General features: G+C 40.7%; 2 protein-coding genes across 4 annotated transcripts in view; one reads left to right on the plus strand and one right to left on the minus strand.

The window, feature by feature from the left end:
* LOC115241675 (exosome component 10) overlaps positions 1 to 2,309 on the minus strand; it is a 6,338-nt gene extending 4,029 nt beyond the window's left edge. Inside the window, exons 1-3 of the mRNA XM_029817548.1 lie at positions 2,018 to 2,309; positions 1,631 to 1,876; positions 29 to 1,549 (exon numbers count right to left, since the gene is read on the minus strand). Of these exons, the coding sequence (XP_029673408.1) occupies positions 29 to 1,549; positions 1,631 to 1,876; positions 2,018 to 2,074 (1,824 nt within the window). The 5' untranslated portion in view covers positions 2,075 to 2,309. The remainder of the gene's footprint in view (positions 1 to 28; positions 1,550 to 1,630; positions 1,877 to 2,017) is intronic.
* LOC115241669 overlaps positions 2,135 to 23,827 on the plus strand; it is a 24,755-nt gene continuing 3,062 nt past the window's right edge. The window contains exons 1-13 of one of the 3 annotated variants that reach the window (XM_029817536.1): positions 2,135 to 2,254; positions 2,612 to 3,240; positions 10,137 to 10,249; positions 10,543 to 10,742; positions 11,001 to 11,471; positions 11,709 to 12,216; positions 12,290 to 13,403; positions 13,506 to 13,847; positions 13,920 to 14,287; positions 14,432 to 14,725; positions 14,923 to 14,958; positions 15,478 to 15,647; positions 20,294 to 23,827. The exon at positions 20,294 to 23,827 is cut by the window's right edge and continues 115 nt beyond it. In XM_029817536.1, coding sequence (XP_029673396.1) covers positions 10,152 to 10,249; positions 10,543 to 10,742; positions 11,001 to 11,471; positions 11,709 to 12,216; positions 12,290 to 13,403; positions 13,506 to 13,847; positions 13,920 to 14,287; positions 14,432 to 14,725; positions 14,923 to 14,958; positions 15,478 to 15,647; positions 20,294 to 23,827 — 7,135 coding nt within the window. In that variant the 5' untranslated portion in view covers positions 2,135 to 2,254; positions 2,612 to 3,240; positions 10,137 to 10,151. Of the gene's footprint in view, positions 2,264 to 2,611; positions 3,241 to 9,335; positions 9,617 to 10,136; positions 10,250 to 10,542; positions 10,743 to 11,000; positions 11,472 to 11,708; positions 12,217 to 12,289; positions 13,404 to 13,505; positions 13,848 to 13,919; positions 14,288 to 14,431; positions 14,726 to 14,922; positions 14,959 to 15,477; positions 15,648 to 20,293 lie in introns of those variants that run through there. The other 2 variants (XM_029817538.1, XM_029817537.1) reach the window with 2 other exon arrangements.

Raw genomic sequence — 23,827 nt, forward strand, 5'->3', positions numbered from 1 at the left:
TTATTAATTGCTATTGTTATCATTTTACCTCTGATGTAACCGGTGTATCAAATAGTGTGATACTGTGTTTCACCGTTTGATGCTGGTTCATCTTCGATTGTTGTGACGAGTTATCTTTATCCAGAAGACAGGGTAAATTTGCTCTTGCTTCAGTATCACTTGGTATATCATGTGGCGTATACAACGACATCCCGGAATCTACCGCGTGACTCTGTTGCGTTGATCTCTGCCGAATATCTTGTTCTGGAACAGACATTACAAGAGGCTGCTCTCTGGCCTTCAGCACTATCTTGTGGAGTTTCAGTACGTTTTGCCGCACCAACGGTGGTATCGGATTGCAACATGCTAGAATGCCCTGCATTTCGCGCGGCAACGTCTCGGCTATATTGAGCAGCATGTGATTTGGCAACACATAGCCGATACTGTCATCCTCCTCTCTCGCGGTGATATCTCGCCACTTGTGCAACTCGAGCAATGCGTACATCTGTTTGTTATTAAACGATTTCTGACTCTTCCTGTAAATGTTCATGCAACTCTCTTTTGTCCAGATCGGTTTCACATACGTTTGTTTGCAAAGGTCGGTGCTCCGGTCGTACACGGCCTTCAGGATATTACTCTTGCCGTTAGCCATCTCGATCAATTCATTCTTCAACATATCTTTTATGTGAAGTAGATAATGTGTATCCTCCCTAGCATACTTTATCAATTCTGCCGGTAAAGGTCTCATACGCCAATCGGCCAATTGAAAGTGTTTATTGGGATTTATGCCACAATATTTATTTAACAAATAGGCCAAACTGAGATAGGGCAAATTGAGCTGTTTCGCAGCTTGATGAGTGTCAAACATGTTCACTACGTATAGCGACAAGTCCCTTTGAAGCCACATAATGTCCATGTCGGCACCATGAAAAATCTTCAAGATTGTAGATTTTGTAAAGATTTCATTGAGTTGATGCAATTCTGACCGCAGAGCCAAGGTATCGATCAAGTAATCGGTATTCACTGTCGATATTTGCATAAGGCAAGTTATGCCTTGAAATGTTCTGTAAGAGTGATGTTCCAAATCTATAGCTATCTCTTTCTGATTTTTCAGATCCTTCAGGAGAATCTCGATGTCAGACGGTTTCTCGATCAATTTGAATTCGGTGCTTTCCAGTGACTTGTATTGTACAGGTACGCTCTTCTTCAATTGGCATTCGGGCAAATTAAAATTATCCAGCTCAAATTCGTAAGGATGATTATAGACCTCGCCGCATTCGCCTTCTGTGACATAAAGAGCCAAAGGTTCCCTCATATTCGGTTTCTCCTTAATTCGAGGCATCCATGGCTTCGAGCTATTATTGTTGATCTTATCCTTAAACATTAATTGTGGTCTCTGTATATTTTTTCCACCCAGTAATCGTATTTTCTTGGAACTGTCTGAGCCTTCGTTAGTACGATCAGTCCTCATGTTCCAACTGCCATTCATTATCGGTTTTGGCATTTGTGATACAACCAACTCAACTTGAGGATTTCGTAGAATACCACTCTCTTCATCCATTAATATATTCTATAGTAAAAAAAATTAATTGAAGAACTTAGTTTACCATATAAAGAAACAGAAATTGACATGTAAGTTTGCAATGCTCACAGCTTGGTCAAGCAGATGATCATTTATCTCTTGTAAAAGGTCGAACTTATCATCAACATCTGCGCTTTCAATATTGCTGGAACCTCCTGCTGTTTTTATTATCATCTGCATTGTAGCCAATATCCTCTTTAAATCTTTAGTCCTTGCCTCATTAAAACTTGGAAAGCAAACATAATAGTTGAAGTTGTCTCCAGCAGGCAAATTATTAGCAGCTTTGATTCCATTTCTTATTGCATCATAGGCTTCCTGAAATACATCGCATAATTTCATATACATAAATAGCTTGATATAAAATTATAAAAAGTATATATGTGTGTGCATGTGTGTAAGATACTTATATAAACGATCATTTTGGTGAGTGTGCTAACATTAAACGAGTAAACACACCTGAATACGATCGTCAAAAGTTTCATTAAGCTTTTCATCAGGATGTATAGATTCCATTTTGGAATCGTAACGTAAACGTAAAAGTTTGTTTCACCGTCTTTTGTCCTTGGACTTGAATATGAGTAAATTACAATAATATTCGATGCAACTGAGATATTTAATTCCCTTGTTTTAACTCTGTTTATCGTTTCCGCTTATCTTGTTTCTCAGGTTTCTCAGGTTTCTCAGGTTTCTCAGGTTTCTCAGGTTAGATTCAGTGCACAGTCCAGCATGGACCATAGAAAATGGTAGACAAGATGATTAACTCGTTATTAAATCAATTATTTATATTATTTATAAGCGTGCTTTTCATGAAACTCGTTTTCACGAAGAGTCTACTCGTCTTGTCTGCTGTTGTCTATGCTCGGCTCGAGCGTTTTGATTGGCGGAGCACGCGACGAATTAGTACCATCGACTATCACCGGCGACGATGCGGCGTCGTTATCGGCGTACTGGTCTATGTGCGTTCGCCCGCTCCATTCCCTTGTTTTAACTCTGTTTATCGTTTCCGCTTATCTTGTTTCCCAGGTTTCTCAGGTTTCTCAGGTTACTCAGGTTAGATTCAGTGCACAGTCCAGCATGGACCATAGAAAATGGTAGACAAGATGATTAACTCGTTATTAAATCAATTATTTATGTAAGTATCAAGCGTGCTTTTCATGAAACTCGTTTTCACGAAGAGTCTACTCGTCTTGTCTGCTGTTGTCTATGCTCGGCTCGAGCGTTTTGATTGGCGGAGCACGCGACGAATTAGTACCATCGACTATCACCGGCGACGATGCGGCGTCGTTATCGGCGTACTGGTCTATGTGCGTTCGCCCGCTCCCGGCGACGGTTCACGTCCAAAATTAGTAAATAAAGACGATGGCAACGTTCGAGCTGCGCGCCGTCGTGTCGTCGTCGTCATCGTCGTCTCGCGGAGGGTGTTTGGTAAAATGAAGTGGAAACGTGCCGTGCGTTTCGCGACTGCTCAGGAAAGCGCGAAGGACATCGCCGTGTGACCGGCGGCTGACAAATTGTTGGGCTCGCTCTCTGGCGTGTGTGACGAAATACGCTCGCTGGCGGATCGGGATACTTCCTCGAGGACCGCGAAGACGGACGGACAGACGATCGGATGAAACGGAGGAAGGACAGAGAGAAAGAGAGAGAAAGGATTATCCGCGCTCCAGAGTTCACATCGTAAGGTACGAATTCCCGCTATTTTTAGCCGGCCTGTCGCGGCCGGCGGGAGCGTGTGCGTGCGTGTGCGTCTTCCTCGACGATTCCCATTCAGAGCTGTACGTCGTCGTCGTGGGCGAGCGACGTTCGCGACGAATCATTATATTGCAATCGCGGAGTGAGAAAGAGAGAGAGAGAGAGAGGGAGAAATGACGTTGCTATAGAGTCTAGAAAGTTATGATAACGCGAAAGTCAAGCAAATTCATAATTGGGGGATTATACGAATAAGGGAATTGAAAACGGTCAGAAAATGCAGAAAAAGTCTGACGTTGAACAATAATTAAGAAAAGACTAGAAAGGTATGAGTAAAATATTTAAAGTAATTAGAAAAATAAGAAAAGTGTAAAATGTGTTAATGTAAATTGAGAGAGAGAGAGAGAGAGAGAGAGAGAGAGAGAGAGAGAGAAATACGTAGATATCCAGTTGGTTAAAAAAAATTTGAGAATAATATTTTAAAATATATTAGTCTCTCTATCTATTTGCTTACAAAATCATCGATATAATCAAATACTTAATATTCAGATAAACTATAATTTTCTGAGAATTTATTAGCTTGTTTATAAAAACAGGAAAAGTATCTCGAGCAATCAACAGTGATTCTATAATGATTTTATGTAAAATAATGCATGTCTTTACTCTATGTTATTTTCCAGGTAGAAAAATCTGATGTTTGGTTTTCTAGTTAGTTTGAAATAAATCCAAGATACACGCAGGTAACATTTGAGATAATGCAAATATTGAGATTATTACTGAAAATAATCAGAAAATGGAACAGATGGGGAAATTTGGAAATGGATGGGGAGAATATAGAAGACAGTTGAGGAAGTTAAATTTGCAGTGAATATTCGAGGAAAGGATATATTAATAAGATTCTTCCATACATCTGTGATGCAAAACAGTTACAAGCCAAGGCGCAATTTTATCATTTATATACTTTCTCTCTTCCATCTTTCTTGCTCCAGAATACAAACATACACTGCCACCATCTCGAGTACAGAGATATATCTAGGAAAGCAACAATTATTGCGCAATATCATGTTTCTTTTTTTAAATGTTTAATAATTGAAGTAAATAACAATGTAACATTTTTAAATACGATGAGATAGAGAGCGTTGTGTAAAAATATACTTGGTACATTTTAATTATAATGTGTGTACGCACTATTGCGTAAAATTATTATTAATTAGGAAACGAGATAAGAATTTTATTGCACGCACAACTTATATTGCCGATAGACACGCATGTACACCCTCGCGAGAGTTTTCGATTTCTTGCTATCGTGGGCGTCGCGCGATTACCCAACGATAAAAGAGGAGCGTGCTTATTGTCGTCACGAGGACGACACGCACACGCACATACTCGTACACACGTAGATAGTCGCAAGTTGAAGAGCGCCTGAACTTTCCCGTAAATGGTTTATCGGAAAGATATTTCTTCGAGGACGCTATTTTCGTCCGACAGGAACCTACATACCGTGCAACAATACATGTTTTGTATACGTGTGTGTGTCTGTATGTATGTTTGCACAGGCGTATACGGACGCACGTTTCATTTGACCCGATTGACAGTCGGATTCTTTAAGTTAAATGGTTCCTCCGCTGTCGAGCATCGCGCGAAGAAAGTTTGATACATCTTGGATGTACGATTTATCGGTACACGTATAATGTATCCTCTCAATACTACCGAATGTGCACGATCGTTCTATCATATAACGGTTTTTGGATCTTGTCTCTGTATTCCGAAATCTCTCGAATGTACGCACATTTCGTTTTCAATTGCGATAATGTCAATAACATCGAATAGATCCTTCAACCCGCATCTCAGAATTGCAAAGTTCGAACGAATCCGCGACGGTCGCAGCATCCGAAAGCTCATCCCGGCGAAAGCATCTCGCGAGACCGCTCGCCGATTCCGCGGTGACCGTCCAGACCGTTTTTGAACACGCGTCGTCACCGAGAATAACGACGCTTAATAATACCGATGTGAATCACGATGGCATCGATCTAACGCGTACCGTGACGTCACGGTTTTCTATGTACATCCTTAAACACGTCACGATTCAGTGGATTGACCTTCACCGGAAAGACAAAGACAGAGAGAGAGAGAGAGAGAGATAAAGAGATAGAGGGAGTGGGAGCATTGTACGATTGACCGTGTTAATCGAACGGTAAATCCGTAGCGTTAGTCATCCCTGACGAAACCGATGGCGATTTTATTGTAAGGAATAGCGTGAATCAGAATTTCACGATAATTGCAGTATAAGTTGCTTTTATATGTAAAAAAATATACCAATTAAATGTTCCACAAGAATTTATTTTTTTCAATCATTAATGATATCAATAAGAAGAGATTTGATATTTACAAATTGTGATTAATGAGAAGATAACGCGAATGTGTTTTTCCATAAAAGTACATATTTTATCGTGATTATTATTCGAATCGGATGGAATAAAATCGAACAATGAAAAAGAAAATTCAAATTGCAATATATAAAATTGCAAATGCACGAGGAAATGGATCGGAGAGAGTGCGTAAGATCGAGAAGAAGACGGGAAAGTCGTTAGAGGGACATCAGTCCCTTCTTTGAGGTTGCTGCTATCTACACGCGGATATACGCGTCCCGCTAAAAATATCGTAAACGCGAGCAGGCGACCGATCGGGATTGTATCGGGAGCGGAGCGAGGCTGCCAATCTCGGCGGGGACGCAAATAATTGCTTTCACTTCTTCAGTACTACCTTCCCTCGCCTCCCCCGTCCTCTTGGTCGTGACGCATTTATATTTGCTGCCCAGTTTATTAAGAATATTACCGATTAATCCAACGTTAACCGGTTGCACGTATCTGGGAATATATTATATCTAGTGTCGGATCAGCATCGATTTTTATGTATAATTTGTGCGAATCATCGATAGAGGAATCTTTGAAAGATGTTCAAGAGTAAAAAAAAGAAATTCGTGCCTTTTATATTGTATATAAAAAATAAAATAAATAGACTTGCTCTTATTTTGAAAATCTTTCTGTGGAGAATTTTCGCTGAATTGTTACAATCTCGCGCTCTTGGATGAGGCATCATCTCTTAAGTCATATCTTACTCCGATTAAAAGACCTCTTCGGTTCGCTTTATCAGTGATAACCTTTTTTTTTTTTCTGCGCGATTTAGGACAAATAAGCGCAAAAAACAATGCTTATTACAATCTTTTCTGTGATTATTCGGGAGCAAAAGTAATCGATTTGCGAGACAGTGTTCGTTCATGCGTGAAAAAGACAATCGCGAGATATTTAACCGCGACGTTTCCTTGAAGAACGCGGTTTGCTCGGAACGTTCTACGACACTTTTTCGAAGACGCATCGATGCATGATGGAAATAAAATCGTCCATCGGCTGCTCGTATCAGCGACGAGTCTCCGGAAGATCCGCGTTAACGAGCGACTCTCTCGTTACTTTTGACAAGCGGAACGCAAGGAGATGCGAAAGAGGAAATTATACTTGGGAACGACATGAATGCGACAAGTTCTGAAATATGTAGGCGCGGCAGAGATAGCGCCGGAACACGTTCCATTTTCTCAATGCAAGGGATGGTCTTTGAAACCTTCGAAACCGCGATATTCATATCGATATTCATCTCGTCCTAGAAAAGTTGTACGTATGTACATACGTCGGCGACAGTCGAGATAATGTTTCGAGATGAGATCTACGAATGATTTTTTTTTTTTTTTTAAATATATGAATGGCAAAAATCTTTCTCGCAGACAGAACATCTGTCAAGTAACAATAGCGATGATGTAAGATGTATAAATCGTTTAACATAAAAATTTATGTATATATGTAAGATATCTCCGAACTGATAGTGTATATAATTAAAGCTACACACAGAAAAATACATACTATATACAAGTAAATATTACTTGTTTCAAGTATTTCAAAAGTTAACGGTAGTTTTACTCTCTGGGAAAACCTAGGAAATTCAAGTATTTTTTTACGATCTCGTAATGTTTTTTTTTTTAATAAAAAAATAATAATTTTTTTAAACAATACCTTTGTATTATTCCATTTTACACATTGCTAATCTAATTTATATACCAGTATATGTGATAATGAATATTTCTAAAATTTGTGACAAGTCTATTTTAAGACTATTATTAAGAAAATATTCTTTGTTAAAGATAACTGTTACTTAAGAGAAGTAAAGTAAACTGAGTAATCATTTTACTTAGCAATAGAATAATATTTTTCTGTGTGTAGAAAACGGTAGTTTTACTCTCTGGGAAAACCTAGGAAATTCAAGTATTTTTTTACGATCTCGTAATGTTTTTTTTTTTAATAAAAAAATAATTCTTTTTTTATAAACAATACCTTTGTATTATTCCATTTTACACATTGCTAATCTAATTTATATACGTTGAACACTATGCTAGTAAACTTATAGATACCCGAAAAAAATTTCTTCGATTTTATATGGCTTTAAGCCTTTCATTGGATTTGTGAAGACTATATAAAACTGTTGTGATACGAGATGTATAAAAAGCACAAGAAATAGCAGGGATAGAAATCGTTACGCGCGAAATGAATACTTATTTTATCTAAATGACAGAAAATATATTGCATTTTTTTTGTTCATCGTCGATTATCGCAAACAAAACGTGGAATCTCAATATCTGTGGTATTTTGATTATGAGTAAAGGTCTCGGTATCTTAACCGTAGTCGGCAAGATGTTCTGAATCGCGGAAGAAAGGGGCAGGACCATGTCACGTCGCGTCGCGACGTCGCCTTTTCGGTTTCATTCACCCGAGGGGAGCAGCCGCTGTTACTCTCGCACGTGGACAAGGCGAGAGGAAAGGGATATGGTTGACGTACATCGCTTCGTTCAGGCGCCTGAACCTAAGCACGGGCGCCGCGTTTAAGTCAGCCGTTATCCATATTGCGGTGCATTAATAGCCAGGCGACGAGCTATCGTTGTCTCGCAGGGACGTCCCAGAGAAAGAGAGAGAGAGAGAGAGAAAGAACAGAGAGCTCGGGTAGTCCGCTCAAGTGGAGAATTATTTTCTTTCGGACGTGGACCTTGTCTGATCCGTACAACGACGTCGCCATCCAGACGCGGCTCGTCGTCGCCTCTCGGTGCACAGAATGCACCGTCCGTCAATACCGCGAAAATTGCAGTGTGTGTAATTTATTTGGATAAAAAATAATTTTTCCTCAAAATCGAGATAAGGAGAGGAATCGAATATTTTATTATCTCATACAATTTCGAAGAATGAAAAATATCTTATTATCGCGCTAAGTATGCGAGTTCATTATTCGTTTTCATTTCTGTAATTTAATATGTGTAATAATAATAATAATCGCGTTAATAAAACCCGGAAACTATATCGATATTTTTGATATTTTTGCGGAGAAGGCTATGCGAATTGGTCAATGGATACGTCTCTGGCAAAGTTTGTTCAAGAGCTTCGGAAACGTATATTCGTGCTCGTGATTTATTTCGTTGGCGAACGAACTGTCGCGCATTGACGAAATCGTGGCGTAATTTATGCGCCACGAGGGCGCTTAGCTATTTTGGTGATGAAAAATTTCCGTAGGAGACAACGAGAGAGGGAGAGAGAAAGATCGTTGGCGATCGTTCGTACTGATGTCGGGTAACAATTACGTTCCATTAATCGTCCCGGAATGAGATTAACGACAGTTTCGTAGCATGATAGTCACGTGCGGTAGGAGCTGAGTTATTTAGAGTCACTTGAGTTTGTTAACGTGTATATTGAACAAACTGGCATCATACATCGTGAAACCGTCTCATATTATAATAACTTGCAACAGCGAAATAACGAAATGAAGCGCGAGCGATCCCAGATCGCTCTCTCTTCTTTAGGGAAAATTTTACTTTTACGATTTTCTATTTTTTTCCTTAAATTAAATATTCTATGTATAATAGTATCTCGCTGATTTTTTACTAATTTTTTCTATACTTTATTATTTTCTTATATTGAATTTATCATATGAGATACATATAATTCTTATCATTTTTATATACATAAAATTGATTGAAAATTCAAACGGTTATTATACTTAATTGGAGTATATTATATTTAATTGGATTATATTTAATTGGAATGTGTTTCGTGAACAGAGAGTTTGAAAGTGTGTGGAGGTTTCTTTGAAGGATTTCCCCGAGGAATTTAGGAAATTAGCGGTGAAGAGTCTCCGGTACGTGTAGAGAGGACCAGAAGACAGTGCAGAGAGAAGAAACCTACCGACGACGGGTCGGCATACACTAGTGTTTCGACGCCCGAAATAAACTCACCGCATTCTCTCTTCCTTCTCGCACTCTCGCCTTCTTCATTTTCTAATGTAAGACTCTGACGGCTATAGCTAGTCTCTATATCGTTGTCATCCTCGTTTACGAGAGCGTTCGCGCCGGCGGTTCCGCCTGGGAGGCAGGAAGCGACTAAAAAAAAAGAGAATGAAGAAAAAGAGGGAGAGATAGAATGAGAAAGAATCATGTTTCAATAAAAAAACGCTAGCGTCTCGAAATTCGTCGCTCGGGATGGAATCAAAATGCCGTTGGTCGTTCGCCGGAAAATTCATACGGATTTTACTCCAAAGTCGTTTCTAACATAAGTTTCAACAGCGAGACGTCAAATGTAGAAGTAATATGTTACGTATAATTTGAAACCTTCGCGCTTAGTGCATTACATAATAGTTTATTATTATTATTGTCATATATATAATAGAGAATGTATGATCCGCACAAAAGTTTGGCTGAGAAAAATATCCAGGTTTACTTTGATTATAACAATTATAAGATAAGGATAAATTTTTTTTCTTTTTACAATATATTAGAATTTGTCATTTGTTTTTCTTTTCACAGATAAACGCAGACAAGATGGTTGTCGGAGAAGCAAGTATACATAATATAATGGGAGGGATGGAGAGCACGGGTGGCGTGCGGCTTCATAATCACAAGCGGAAATTGAAACAAAGGTAGATGTAAATGCTAGTCTGATTTAAGAGTCAAAGAAAGAGTCGCGTAATCTACTTTTTTTGCGTACGAAGATGTTTTCACAACTTAAAAAAAAAATTATATTAAGAAAGATTCTGATAAAAACTGTTATAAATAAATTACTAGAATAATTTTCCGAGTCTATAATTAATGATAGCTTAAGTTAGATAAAGCTTGATACAACGATTAATTGAACAATGTAATTCATGATTAGATTACAAATTAACAGCCAGATTATTTACCTCGTTAAATTTCGTCAAAATATCTCTTGCAGATTTGATATCATAAAGAAATTAGGACAGGGCACTTACGGCAAGGTGCAATTAGGAATAAACAAGGAAACTGGTCAGGAGGTGGCAATAAAGACGATTAAGAAATGCAAAATAGAAACGGAAGCCGATTTGATCAGAATACGAAGAGAGATACAGATCATGTCGAGCGTTCAACATCCGAACATCATTCATATTTACGAGGGTAAGATTTTGGAATACGATAACATATCACGATTTATAAGTGTGATCTTCATTACACATCAAGTAGCTGATCACGATTAAATTCTCCTTTTTGGCTACATGACAGCTGACGAATTGAGCTAATAGAAAAGAGAATCGATTAAATTATAATTAGAATTAACTGATTTCGATGGAAATTAGCGCTTATGCTTTTCAATCCTTTATATGATTTAACGAGATCCTTCGAGTTAACGTTATATTTCGTTATATATTCTTACAGTATTCGAAAACAGAGAAAAGATGGTGTTAGTGATGGAATACGCAGCGGGTGGTGAATTGTATGACTATTTGAGTGAACGCAAGGTTTTAAGCGAACACGAAGCTCGGAGAATATTCCGGCAGATCGCCACTGCCGTCTTTTATTGCCATAAACACAAAATCTGCCACAGAGATTTGAAACTCGAGAATATCTTGTTGGATCAAGTCGGGAATGCCAAGATAGCCGACTTTGGTCTCTCGAATGTGTTCGACGAGCAACGGTTGTTGAATACATTTTGCGGCAGTCCGTTATACGCGAGTCCGGAAATCGTGAAGGGAACTCCTTATCACGGACCGGAAGTGGACTGCTGGAGTCTAGGAGTTCTGCTGTATACGTTGGTCTACGGTGCTATGCCCTTCGACGGGTCTAATTTCAAGCGACTAGTCAAACAGATCTCTCAATCCGATTACTTTGAGCCCAAGAAGCCATCTCGTAAGTATAATGCTCATATAGAACGCGTGTTGAGACACGTAATGCCCTGTAAATAAGGACATAACAAAATAACTACAGCGAGAAATTCGTTAATTTCTAGATTTAGAAAATTAGAAAAGGCTAGTATGTTTCGGGCAAAAAATTTTTATTAATTATTTTTGATTTGCGGAATTTTTATAAAATGGATGGTTATTATGTTTGGATTGTTTTATTTACTTTGATTTTCTCCTGCTTTAGCCGCCTCGCCACTTATAAAGGAGATGCTCACAGTATGTCCCGGCAGACGCGCCGATATCGAGAAAATTTGCACTCACTGGTGGGTGAACGAGGGCTACGAGCAGAATTGTCTCGATATCGCTGAAGATCTGGCGGCTCAGACTCCTGTACGTTTGGATCTGTTGCTCTCACTGGTGCCACAATCCGCTAGCGCCGAGAAACTGCTGGTGGGCGATCAGCAGGCGGGCGGAGACGTCGCAAATAATATGTCTTCCGAAACGCTAGTACCTACCAGGTGCCATTCGGTTGGTAGCTTGATGGAACTTGATCAAAATAATTCCGACAGAAGAATAAGGGAATTGTTCGAGGAGGAACCAAGGTCTTCCGCCGCCGGGGATGCTAAGAGAAAGCTGGAGACAACACCGTCGATGGACGAGACGAGTGCGGCGGGGGTGAAGAGAAAAGAGAGGTCCAGAAGGAAAGAGAAGCCGGATGAGAGAGAATCCAGAGTGTATAGATCTGTGTCGAGGTAAATATTTGGAATTACTTTCTGATTAAGATTTAACTGAAAGAATATAACGTCGATAAATATTGTTTTTTAGGCATCATTCGGCTCCAATTCCAAATTCTATATCGGAGGAAGAGGCGATGGAGATGGAGTCTGCAGCTATTCAAACTGTTCCTATGAGTAAGACTGTTGATTTTGATAGAGCGGAAGGCGCAGCGGCTTGCTTAGAGCTGATCGAAGAATCAAAAGAGAGATCGCCGAGTAAGGAAAGGAGTAAGACACCATTGATGAGCGAATGCGAACAGTCAGGCGAACTAATGTCCGCTGAGAACGTTCAGCAAATATATGAGATTAATCAAAAGATTAGCAATGACGAAGATAAATCTCAACAAAAGCATACCAAGTCTCCTAGCAAAAGTTTATACGAAGGAGCAGATACTGCTTTGGAAAGCGCGAATAAAACGAGTGAGATGCCGCTTGACAAGAAGTCAGATGCCCTGGAATCAAAAGTGCCAAACGAAAATGACACAAGTATAAAAAATGAAGCGTATTTGTCGCAAGATATGCTGCAATTTGAACCAACGGAGAACGACTTCAAGAAGCTCAAAGAGAAGGCTCTCTCTTTGGACTCCGAGCTATCGAATGAAGTGATAAGTGCACCCACACCTAAACCCGTCGAGAGACGGCGTTCAAAGATATTCGAGACCGCCGAGAAATTTAATCAGCTGGCGTCTACCACAGAAAACGAGAAACCTAAGAAGATATTTATTCCTGGTGTTAACGTGGGAGGTGCAAAGCGAGCCTTTGAACGGAAGGCTAGCCTCTCTTCCATAACCACACCATCTCCCACAAAGGTCAGCGCGTCTAAAGTTATTATCGATGTGCCAACCGACAAGAAGAGCGAGAAGGAAACGGAACAAAAGCAGACGATAGGAGGTCAAGAGGCCGCGACCGCCGACGATAGATTGAATAAACAAGATGAAGCGAAGAAACGCGCCATCGATATCATTAGCGGCGCGATCGGTAAACCTCCGATGCAAAGAAAGCTGAACGGCTCGCCGCCAATATCTCCTCAAAGCTCGGACTCCAAGAAACAGCTCGGATTGAAGATACAAGTCGCACCGAATGACATGCGATCGGCCACCGTCTCCGTCTCCACGCCAATCGACACAAAATTCGACGACAAATCGGCGACACCGGAAGCAACTGTAAGTGCGATATTAACACTATCGTTAGCGTATTCTATCGATTATCTATTACGGATCGGTTCGTATTTGATTTTTTGTTTCCTTTTATTTATTTTTTGATAGATAACTAGCACGTCAGCTGCTATCAAAAATTCGCAATTGGAGGAACCTAAGATGTCGAGTAAAATGGAGATAATATTAAAGAGCGCAACGTTGCCTAGGCGAAAAACTAGCAAAGCCGAAATTATGTTATCCGGGGTTAAGCCGCCGGAAACCGTAGCGTTTAAATCCGAGGTAGAAGCTAAGATCGATGCTTTTCAGCCACAGAAACTGCGAACGCAGAGATCGGAGGTGGCATTTCCGGTCGCCGCGGTGGGGTTGCCTCGCGCAAATAGGAGCGCGAGCTTAGAACCGGAAGGTGGACATCAAGCTACACCGCCGAGAGAGAGAATTATACCAATTCAGGTTTGATTCTTCAAGCACATATTTTTTTTAAATTTATATAACGAAATTAACTCTTGCTTTTGCAAAACATAGGTGGAGATGGGATCTGAGCAGCACTCAACTACACCGCCGCTTAAACCACCGATATTCCAGAAATCTATGTCTCAGCGATCGGGCTCTCTATCGCGCCAATCGACCGCCGATTCGGACACGGACAGCGCTCTCGGTTCAACAGTGGGTCCGGAACCGATCAGGAAGAGCCCTAGGGAGTATATAATTCCTATCGCAGTGGAGGGCGGCGGTTATGTCACTCCTAGATCGGGTAGTTTGGAACCGGAGAGCAAGACCGGTACACCGACGAGCACTAATCCGCCGAGATCCCGATTTGGTAGACCGAGAAGAATGAGTTCTCTTCTATCAGACGCTAGCGAGGACGAATCTCCCTTCTCTTCGTTGCACGGGTAAAGGATACAGTTTATCAAATAATCTGATAAACAGTCTATCAAATTTATGTATGTATGAACGTACAATTATACTCATCAGCGTCAGCTCGAATCTGCTCTATAAATTCGAATGAGTGCATTTTAATCTTGTCTTTTCAACAGCGAGGATCTGTTGCAAAGACACATGCATCGGTTGAGGAGTTCGCGACCGTCTAGGCAGTCAACCGAGCACGCTGACAGCTTGTCGTCCGGTGAGGACGACGACGACGATGGTTTCGAGTTATTGACGGCCGAAAATCTATTTTCGACCTTATTATCTAGAGTGCGAAGTTTGACGCAACGACTCAACGTTGATGACAATCGACCCGGTGGTTTCCCGAGTAGCAGACTGTTCAGCCGACTCGGCTCTCAACCAACGTCGCAAGCCTTTTGGGGTCTTAATAAGCCGTTATCTAGGTAAATATACGCGATCTCGCTGTTCTTATATTACATTGCGCGCGCGAATATTCTGATCATTTTCAGCTTGGATCTAACAAATGTATCGAGACTTAACATTGAGCTCTCGATAAGACTTTTATTAACGATTGATCAATTATTTAAGAATCTTTAACTTTAACGACGACGTTGATAATTTTTATGCTTGTCTGTGCAAGCTACGAGAGCTATGTCGAAACACGGACCATGACTACGTGAGTCCAATTGTTCAGAAAGAGATTTGTAATAAAACGTAGTGTAATACGCGCCCGTTAGCCGAGATACAAGTAGTAGGGAAGGCAAAAAAATGAAACAGAGATCGCAATTGGACACAGAGCAGGTTAAAGAAACTAGATCGCATATTTATACCTGTACATGTTTGTGCCAATCAACCTAATTTCGCCCACTTTGGCTTAACACCATGCGCACACGAAGACACCTGAGAATAGCGTATACACGTTGCAAAAAATAAACAAGCCCGAAATACTTGCGATCGAACTGCATACGGCTGACACCCCTTGCTTCTTGCCAACACCTGCCTTTTACTGCCAGTACTGATTTCGCCTTCATAGTCTCCGACTTATTTTGCACACTCTTATATCGCGGATGTCTTAGATGTGAATATTCTTTTTTTCTTTTTCAAACATTTGCGTTTTGATCCGCATCAAAAATTAATTTATAATGCTTACATAGAAGTGATATTTTGTCGTTTTGTTTTTCTTTCGTGCGTACAGGCGACTCTCGGAATCGCAGTTTAAACATTCTTTGAGTCGCGACGCAGATGTGTTCTCGAGGAGAGACTCCGCCAGCACTTCCAATCCTGGAACTCCGAATAGCCCCGGGTCGCGCAGTACACCTTCCAGGGAAAGCGTCTTCGAAATCGGGAGCAATACGTTGCCAAGAGGTAAGAGAGTGTAGTACAATCATTTTACAATTTTACGTGGCACCTTGATACGCGCGAAAGCAAATCATAATAAGATTACTATGATAATTTGAAATTTTCTCCCAAATGATTTAAATGCTGTCGTTGTCGATCAAGGTTCACTACGAATTGTATATACGGATATTCAATGTTGTAGAATGTTGACTCGCGCGTTTCGCAGAAGTTGAAGTTCTTTGCAATTTTTCTTTTTATTTGTAATCTGCCTCTTATTTTCTAATATATTTAATTAGATCTGGTCTGATTATACACGTACGATAAGGAAGCTTCTGTCGAATCGCTGCAGTCATCAATACTACTTTGTCACTAGTTAAACTTATTAGCCTTGTGAAAAAATGCTGGATGGTATTCAGTATGCATCTCCTAGTACCTAGCTGTTGTCGAGTCGTTGATAGACAGAGCACATCTTTCTGTTTACTTTTACCTATTGTTTCTCTCTTTTTTTCTTTTTTTGATTCCTTTCGATAAGTTAATTTTTTGATTTCTTGCCTGACGATGTTTTGCAATTTTTGGTACTAACACACGGTAGATTAATTACGGTTTATGTTTGGCAGAGATGGGTATATATGCGTGATGTATCTTTTTTTATTAATGATTTTATAAATTCGAATATTTAATTCGCGTTATATATATATATAAGTAAGCGAAATAATATAGAAATAATGTCGATCGGTTTTTTAAAATGATATTTAATTATTGCCATTTGTATTCTCTCTCGACACACACGCAAAAAGATGGATAAAGAAAAATTATTTAATAATTTATATATTTTTAAAAATCACTGAGAAATAAAACAATTTCTTTACGACTATTTTTAGATTTCATGCATTTTCGAAAGTTTGTTTGCATGCGTCATTCATTCAGGATAGCCATCTCTCTAATTATATTTATTTACTCATAAATAAACTCTCTTGTTTCTTAGAACTTTTTTTTTTACTTATCCAAGCATAAAAGTTACAAGGTTTGTCTAATACGCGCTGTTTTGCAAAATTAATATATATGATATTTAATATAAATTACATATATATATTTGTTTGAAAAGTAAAAAAAAAAAAATTAAATAAAAAAAGATTAAAAGGTAGAAACACTTCGTCCCCTAGTAAATTAAAGAGACATAGTAAATAAATTGCAAGCTCACTTTGCCTGACATAGAACCTCGTAATATGCCATAGCTGTTGCGATGCACTGCTGCTGTTGATTTCCATTATCTCATAACAATGTAGTAGCAGTTTCTTTTTTTTTTTTTTTCATTTATCTAGTGTATGCACTAAATATTTTTGGAGCATGTTCTGCATACATATCCATATACAATATACAAACAAGAGTCTCAATTTCACTATCCAAAAACTGAAATCCATATTTAATTCAAGTTTATGCATTAATTTACGTCTATCGTCGACTCTTCAATCAGTAATTAAAATAATTGTTTGTTAGCGTTTCCGAAAAAAAAGATATAATATGATAGTAAGTAGTTGAATTTTACGATTGTTCGGCTTAATCAGTTTGATTAACTTAAACGACAGGGACTTCGAAATATTGATTCTTCTTATTCAACATTACATATTCTCTATTTGTTTTTGATACAACATATATAATTTATACAAAACAAATATATAATTAAAAAAAAATGATAATTTAAAAAATGATAATTCAGAAAAAAAATTATTAGTTTATTTAAAAAAAAAAGATCACACTCTCTATTTTTAAAGAGACTTTATATTTATAACTTTTATATTTATATTTATAACTTTTTTGTAAATTATATGGAGAGATTATATTAATAGAAAAAAAAGATATAAGAAAGAAGACCCTGTTTGTACGCGGATATACATGTTAAAAAGATTGTCGCATTCGGTCAACACGTTAGCAAACAATTATTATCGGAGATATAATTTAGAAAAATCTATACAGTGGCGTCGTTTTGTGATACGTTGATTGACGGTTTTATTGACGGTTGTTGCAGCGACCGTGCGAGTGACTCTACGTAGGCGGGCAGACGGTAATCCTCAGTAGACACAAACCAAGTTAGGTACTAATGTCTATATTTCCCTAATTCACTCAAAGTGTTTTATGTGACGCCGATAAAGTCACAGGCAATCTCATGATATCGAGAAAGAAAAAAAAAGAACCGTTCGGTAAACGCACACTCTTGTCGAGGTCTTTCTCGAACATCGTCGATCTGTCTTATGTTACCGCATAGAATGATCGCAGCGATTTGTGGCCGGCAAAAAACGGTACAATTTCTCCGTCACACGATGGGAAGACAAATTGTGTGGACATTCTTGCATTATACGACGATTACGATTTACACATTTAACACTTAACTCTTCACGCGTGCGTCTTGAACGAGATCAGACATCCTGCTCGCGAGGGTTCCTGTGGATCTTCCGGGTTATCTTTGGTATGATTTATTCCGGATACATGTATATGTATATATTTGCGTAAAGCGATATATAAAAATAAATGGGAAAGCATACATGCATGACGATGTGTATTGAATCGATGAAGTGTGTCAATAGTCTTTAAGCAATGCCACGATTGCGTAACTCGCGAAAGCTCTGATGTGTTAGCGAATGATGACAAATTTGTAAATGTGATAGGATATTTTGTACAACATTGTGGAATAAATCATACCGAAATCTGGCTCGCAAAAATCGTTGATAAATAAGTTACTTGTTGCCATGTTTTAAGAATTTGAGAATAACTTTGTTATACGAGAGAGATAGAATTTTCTATGTGTTACATTGTTAGCGAGAGATATTTGATGAAGAAGAAAGAGAAGAAATCAAAGTGATTGTATACTTTTTTTTTTTGTGCAAGCGGAAGCTAACCTTCTTGTCTGAAATGGCTGATATTTGTTGTGTTTTTAAGAGTTTAAATAACAGCGTTTTTATTACTTCACATTGTCTCCGCATGCTTTGATATAATGCATATATATATATATGTACAACTATGCAATTCACTAAAGTTTTTCAAATTTAACAAAGACCCAAGAACGCATGGTACGACAAGTAATTAATAAAGATGCGATTCATCCAAATGAAATACCTAAGGAAAATCAGCAACTTTACAAAAGAATGACGCTAGTCTCACCGGTCAGAGGTTCTTTCTTGTATGGATTCTCGATTTTCGATAATCTCGCTCCTTGAGGCCTGCGTTCTCACCGATGTCTCGAACAGTAATGAGCGAGAGTCCTGCAGGAGACACGCCGGTCCGATAGATTGCGATTAGGTCACCTGTGGCGCTTTCACGTCTCGCAGGGTCGTCCTGTGACCCTTGCGGTCCTCGCGGGCTTCACGGCCATATTAATGGGTTTATCGCCCTGTCATTTCCGAAATTCTCTCCCATCGTTCGATGTAGAGGTATGGATTTTCAGCAGCGCATGATTGGACTTTGTTCTTTTTCCTTTCGACGACTCCCGAGTTTAAAGTCCTTCGCTGTTCCATCTTTGGGACTCCCTTGCTTCTTGCATGCGGAGTGGCTATTCCCTCGAATCCTTCCGGCCTTTCGCGCCTCGTTCCTGCCATAAAGATTTAAAATTAACGGCAGTGATGATTGCTCACAATCGAGGTTATTATATAAAGAATCGAGGTTATTATATAAAGAATCGATATCACCTGGCGGCTTCCGAATTCTGGATTATTCGGACTCCCGCTTTCGGCTTTCTCGTTGTCCTCCTCCACTTCTTCCGCCGGATGGGATCTCGCCGCTCAGTCTTGGTACGCCGGTAACTAATTACCAAGCTCAGAACGAGCTTACATTTTCGCTCTTACAACAAAAGGAAAACCAGATCTAGTCGATCTGGCGATCGGGCCGTTCTCTCCCTAAGTCGGGAGAATGCAGGCCCCTGAAAACCCGCCCGCGATCGGGCCATTCGGTCCTTGTGACAGATGATCATATAATACATATTTTATAGTATATATTATATATACATTATATATAGTATATATATTACATTGATTTATTTTACATATCGTTATTATGTTACTTGAAATCTATAAAAGCGTCTTATTTGCATGATCACTGTTAAATGAGTATACACTTTATAATTTTCTGTATTAATACCTACATGTAAGGAAAGGCAATGTATGTGTATATGCTACTGTTATAGTATCGTTGATGCATATTTTCAAACAGCCATTATTTATATGTGATTTCCTTATATAAGATTAGTTCGAAATCTTCCACTATTCTAAGTCATTGATGTCACGCTGAGAGCGTAATAGAGTCACGTTTTAGAGAGCTTCCATGACTTGAAAATATTCATTGACGAAGGCGAGTGCAGTTATCCTATATATAGACGATATGTGGAACTGTTTTTGAGAAGATGCTTGACAAAATTTGTATGACAGAAAGAAAGGAATATTATGTTTTATTTTATTTATTACATTTTTCGACAGAGATTTTATAAAAAAGATTTATGTATGTAGAGAGAAATAAAGGAATGTAAATATACTGACATTGTAAGAATATTCTTACGCAACTGTCCTACACCACATAATAATATCTAATTGTCACATAATACAGACATGCATACATACACACGCACACACACACATACACATACACGCATGCGGAATGTGCATAGACCCTGTTTCGATTGCTTTCAGATAGAGTAGAGGAAGTTCGCGAGCGAGACATAGAAGCGGAGACGACGGCTCAAGTCAGGAAAGACGCACGAGAGTCGTTGGAGCACAATTTCACTCCTAGCTTGGCGCGCAGATTGAGCAGGCAATTTATCGAGCAGACTCGGCACTCGATACCGCGCTCGCCGTCCGTACCGCGCGACGGTAGCAGATACTGTCGGTCGCCGACGAGGGAGACGCCAACGAGGAATCTGATTGGCGAGATTGCGAGATTACGGCAGTCGGCGACATCCGATCAAACCGAGTACAGGTGCAGATCGCTCGATCGGAGCGCTATCAGGAGGACTAATAGTTTATTGGAGCCATCCAGATCGACGGAGCGACATTCACCGCGGAGAAGCATCAGTTTGTTCGACGACGATGACGACGATGATGATAGCAGACTGCTGACGCCGCTACCGAAGCACGTGATGACACTTGGACGGAAGTACAAGGAGTCGGCTAGATCGACCGTCGTTGGTAACGTGAGACGAGATAATTTTTACAATTACAGGACAACGGACAAGATCCAGGAGGAACCCGGCGACGACGCGTATCTCGTATCTGGCTGCAAGGAGGACACCGATAACGCCGCGGAGAACGGCTCTGTATCGGAAGGTACATCGATATCCGTGTGCAACTCAAACGCCAATCTGATCGACACCACCACTACTTCAAGCGGCGTGTCAGCCAGATCCTGCGAGACTTCGCCCACAGAATCGTCGTCGAATCTGGGTGATTATACGCGCAAGTCGATCAGCAAATCTGATCATCCATCCATGAGCTTCGAGAGTCGCTTGCTAGCGGCGGAGAATCTGATTAAGGAGTCGAAACTGAAGAACCTAACACCGCAACGATTCAATCCGAATCTCAGCTGCAATTACAAGGACACGGACAAGTGCGACAAGGAGGCAATGATCACCGCCTCATCCCCGGACTCGTCATCGGCAAATTCCATCATGTCCAAGAGACGTAGTTGCATCCCGAGTCTCAGATTACGTTCGGGCTCATTGACCAGAGAGCCGAGCGTGAGCGCGGACTGCAGGAAGTCATTCACCGGTTCGCAGGATGCGCTGGCTGGAAATGCAAATCAGGAAAGATCGATATTAAGCAAGTTCTTCAGAAGTAGTAGCAAGGAGATCGAGCCGAAGAACAACAACAAACAAGATCAGAAGCCTAAACAGCATCGGATCTCGCGCTTCCTGCGACCGGACTTTTTTGACACGCCACGAGAGGAAAGTCAATATGTGAAGGAGAAGGAGGCGCAAAAGGCGGCAGAAAACGAACGCCGGAAATCACGATTCATGAGACGAAAAAGCGAGAACAAAGAAAGCGAGAGCGCGAAGGACGAGAAAATCTGCAAGGAGCAGAAAAACGAGATGAACACGTTGCAAAGGGATAAACTGGACAGCGTTGTTGCCTCTTCCGCTTCTTCCTCTTCTTCGGAGGCAAAGTCCAAGAACGAGGACAAGGAGAAAGCGAAGGTGGAACGTGCTTCCGGCGCGAAGAGCGGATTCCTGCACTCGTTGGAGAAGAAATTGGAGAGATTGCGCGTGAGCGACGAGACGACGGCGAGCACGAAGTCGACGATGATGAACGGCGATGATCGGAAGGAACGCGAGTGCTCGGCGCCGCCCATTACGTGTCCCTCCGCTGAATCGACAGGCGCGAAGAGAACGCTGAGTGTGGAGAATCTGTCGTTAGACAAGAATGCCGATGTGAAAAACGTGCCATCGGCCAAGGGACGGGTGACGTCGATGTTGGGGCTGTTCAAGACGAACGCGGACACGAAGCAGAATGGCGGCGGCCGGTCGCAGAACGCGATTATGAGCAGACTGAAAAGAAGTCCGCCCAAGTGTGCCAAGTCGACCGAGTCGGAGGAAGATAGTGCGACGAGCAGAATACCAACCAAGTTCGCCAGACCCGAGAACAAATCGGGGAAGAAGATGCCGGAGAATAAGAAATCGCCAGAGAAGGTGACGAGTGAATGCAAGAGATCGCCGCCCAAAGAAAAACCGAGGGAAAAAGAGTCGATCGTTAAAGAGAAGAGACCTCTGATGGAAAAGCAGCCGAGGGAGCTTAAAAGAACACCGGAAACAATTGTACAATTGGACTCCTCTGTGGATAAAACAAAGTTACAGAAAGCAGAGTCGTCGAAAAAATTATTGGACGAATCAGATTCTCAGAGAATCGTAGATAATAAACACGCGGAGTCCATTATTAATGGCGAAGACAAGAAACTGATGAAGACCAAGAAGAATATTAGTTCTCTGGTCAAGAACGGATCTATCGCAAAAATTGACAAAGGCGAGGATATCGATAAAAAGATCAAGAAACCGGTGAAGTCGAAAGAGAGCGTGGAAAAAGACGATATCAACGGCACTAAGAAGAAGAGAATAGTGCGCGTTGTGAAGAAGGTCGTGAAGAAATCGTCCGATAGTTCGGAGAGCAAGTCTGACGAGAAGGAGAAATCGTCAAAGCTATTAGCGAAGAAGAAATCCGCAACGAAGAAGGAGAGGAGTCCCGAGGCGCCGAATGTTATGGCACAAGATTTGATCAAAAGAAACAATCTCGACGATCAGACCACTGCGAAATCGTCCTGTTTGAAACAGACGGAATCGAACGTTCAGAAAATGTCATTTGCGAAGTCTGACGATCATACTGGCGAACATCTTACACAAAGTACAGATACGCCGTCCAAAATCGATGTTACGGAAAACCAAGTTAGACCGAACAAGTCTGATGCGAACTTGTCGTGCATCGATCAGACGAGTTTCGTGCTTCAGAATGCTTTGAATTCTAATGTCAATCAGACTAAACAGTCGTCGGAACAACATCGGCCGAGCAGAGCAGGTTTGAAACTCGACCTGTCCAAAATACCGCAGCATACATTCAGACACGCGACTCCAAAAAGGGACTCGCCCAAGTCCGGATCGCCTAAAGCGAATCCCGTTGTTGGATCGCCCAAGACGGACGTTTCTGTAGCGGAGAGTGGCGACAAACTGATAGAGTGTCTATCGAAGATGACGCATCATGCCAATATTACAGGTAACAAGATCATTATCGATAAGCCCTTGCGTGCCAAGGATGTCGCTGAACTGAAGCGAGAAGTCACCGCGTGCGTCAGGATTATGGAGAATCACATGGAGTCGCAAAACGATTGTTCGAGCTCACAAACCGTCGACGATTGTTCGACGTTTGACTCGGTGAGCGAAAAGCCGAGTGAGAGCGCGATAGATCCGCCTAAAGAGATCAACGACACGGACAACGCTAAGGTGGCTAAAGAGTCGCCATCGGAAGAATGCCTGACCAGCGAGATGTTCTCGCCCGAAGAACCGGAGAGCTTCGATTCCTGGTCGATCTGCTCGGCCGATCTGAATCACAATCGCGGCGATTTGCATTCGCCGCTATTGTACTCGCCAACATCGCCGACGTCATACTCTCTATACATGCGCGGCGACAGTTCGGAGTCGGTGATAGACCGAATACGAAGACGCAGTTTCTACTCGAGGTTCAACG

This window comes from Formica exsecta, unplaced genomic scaffold, assembly GCF_003651465.1.
Source record: "Formica exsecta isolate Colony F162 unplaced genomic scaffold, ASM365146v1 scaffold501, whole genome shotgun sequence".
Taxonomy (NCBI): domain Eukaryota; kingdom Metazoa; phylum Arthropoda; class Insecta; order Hymenoptera; family Formicidae; genus Formica; species Formica exsecta.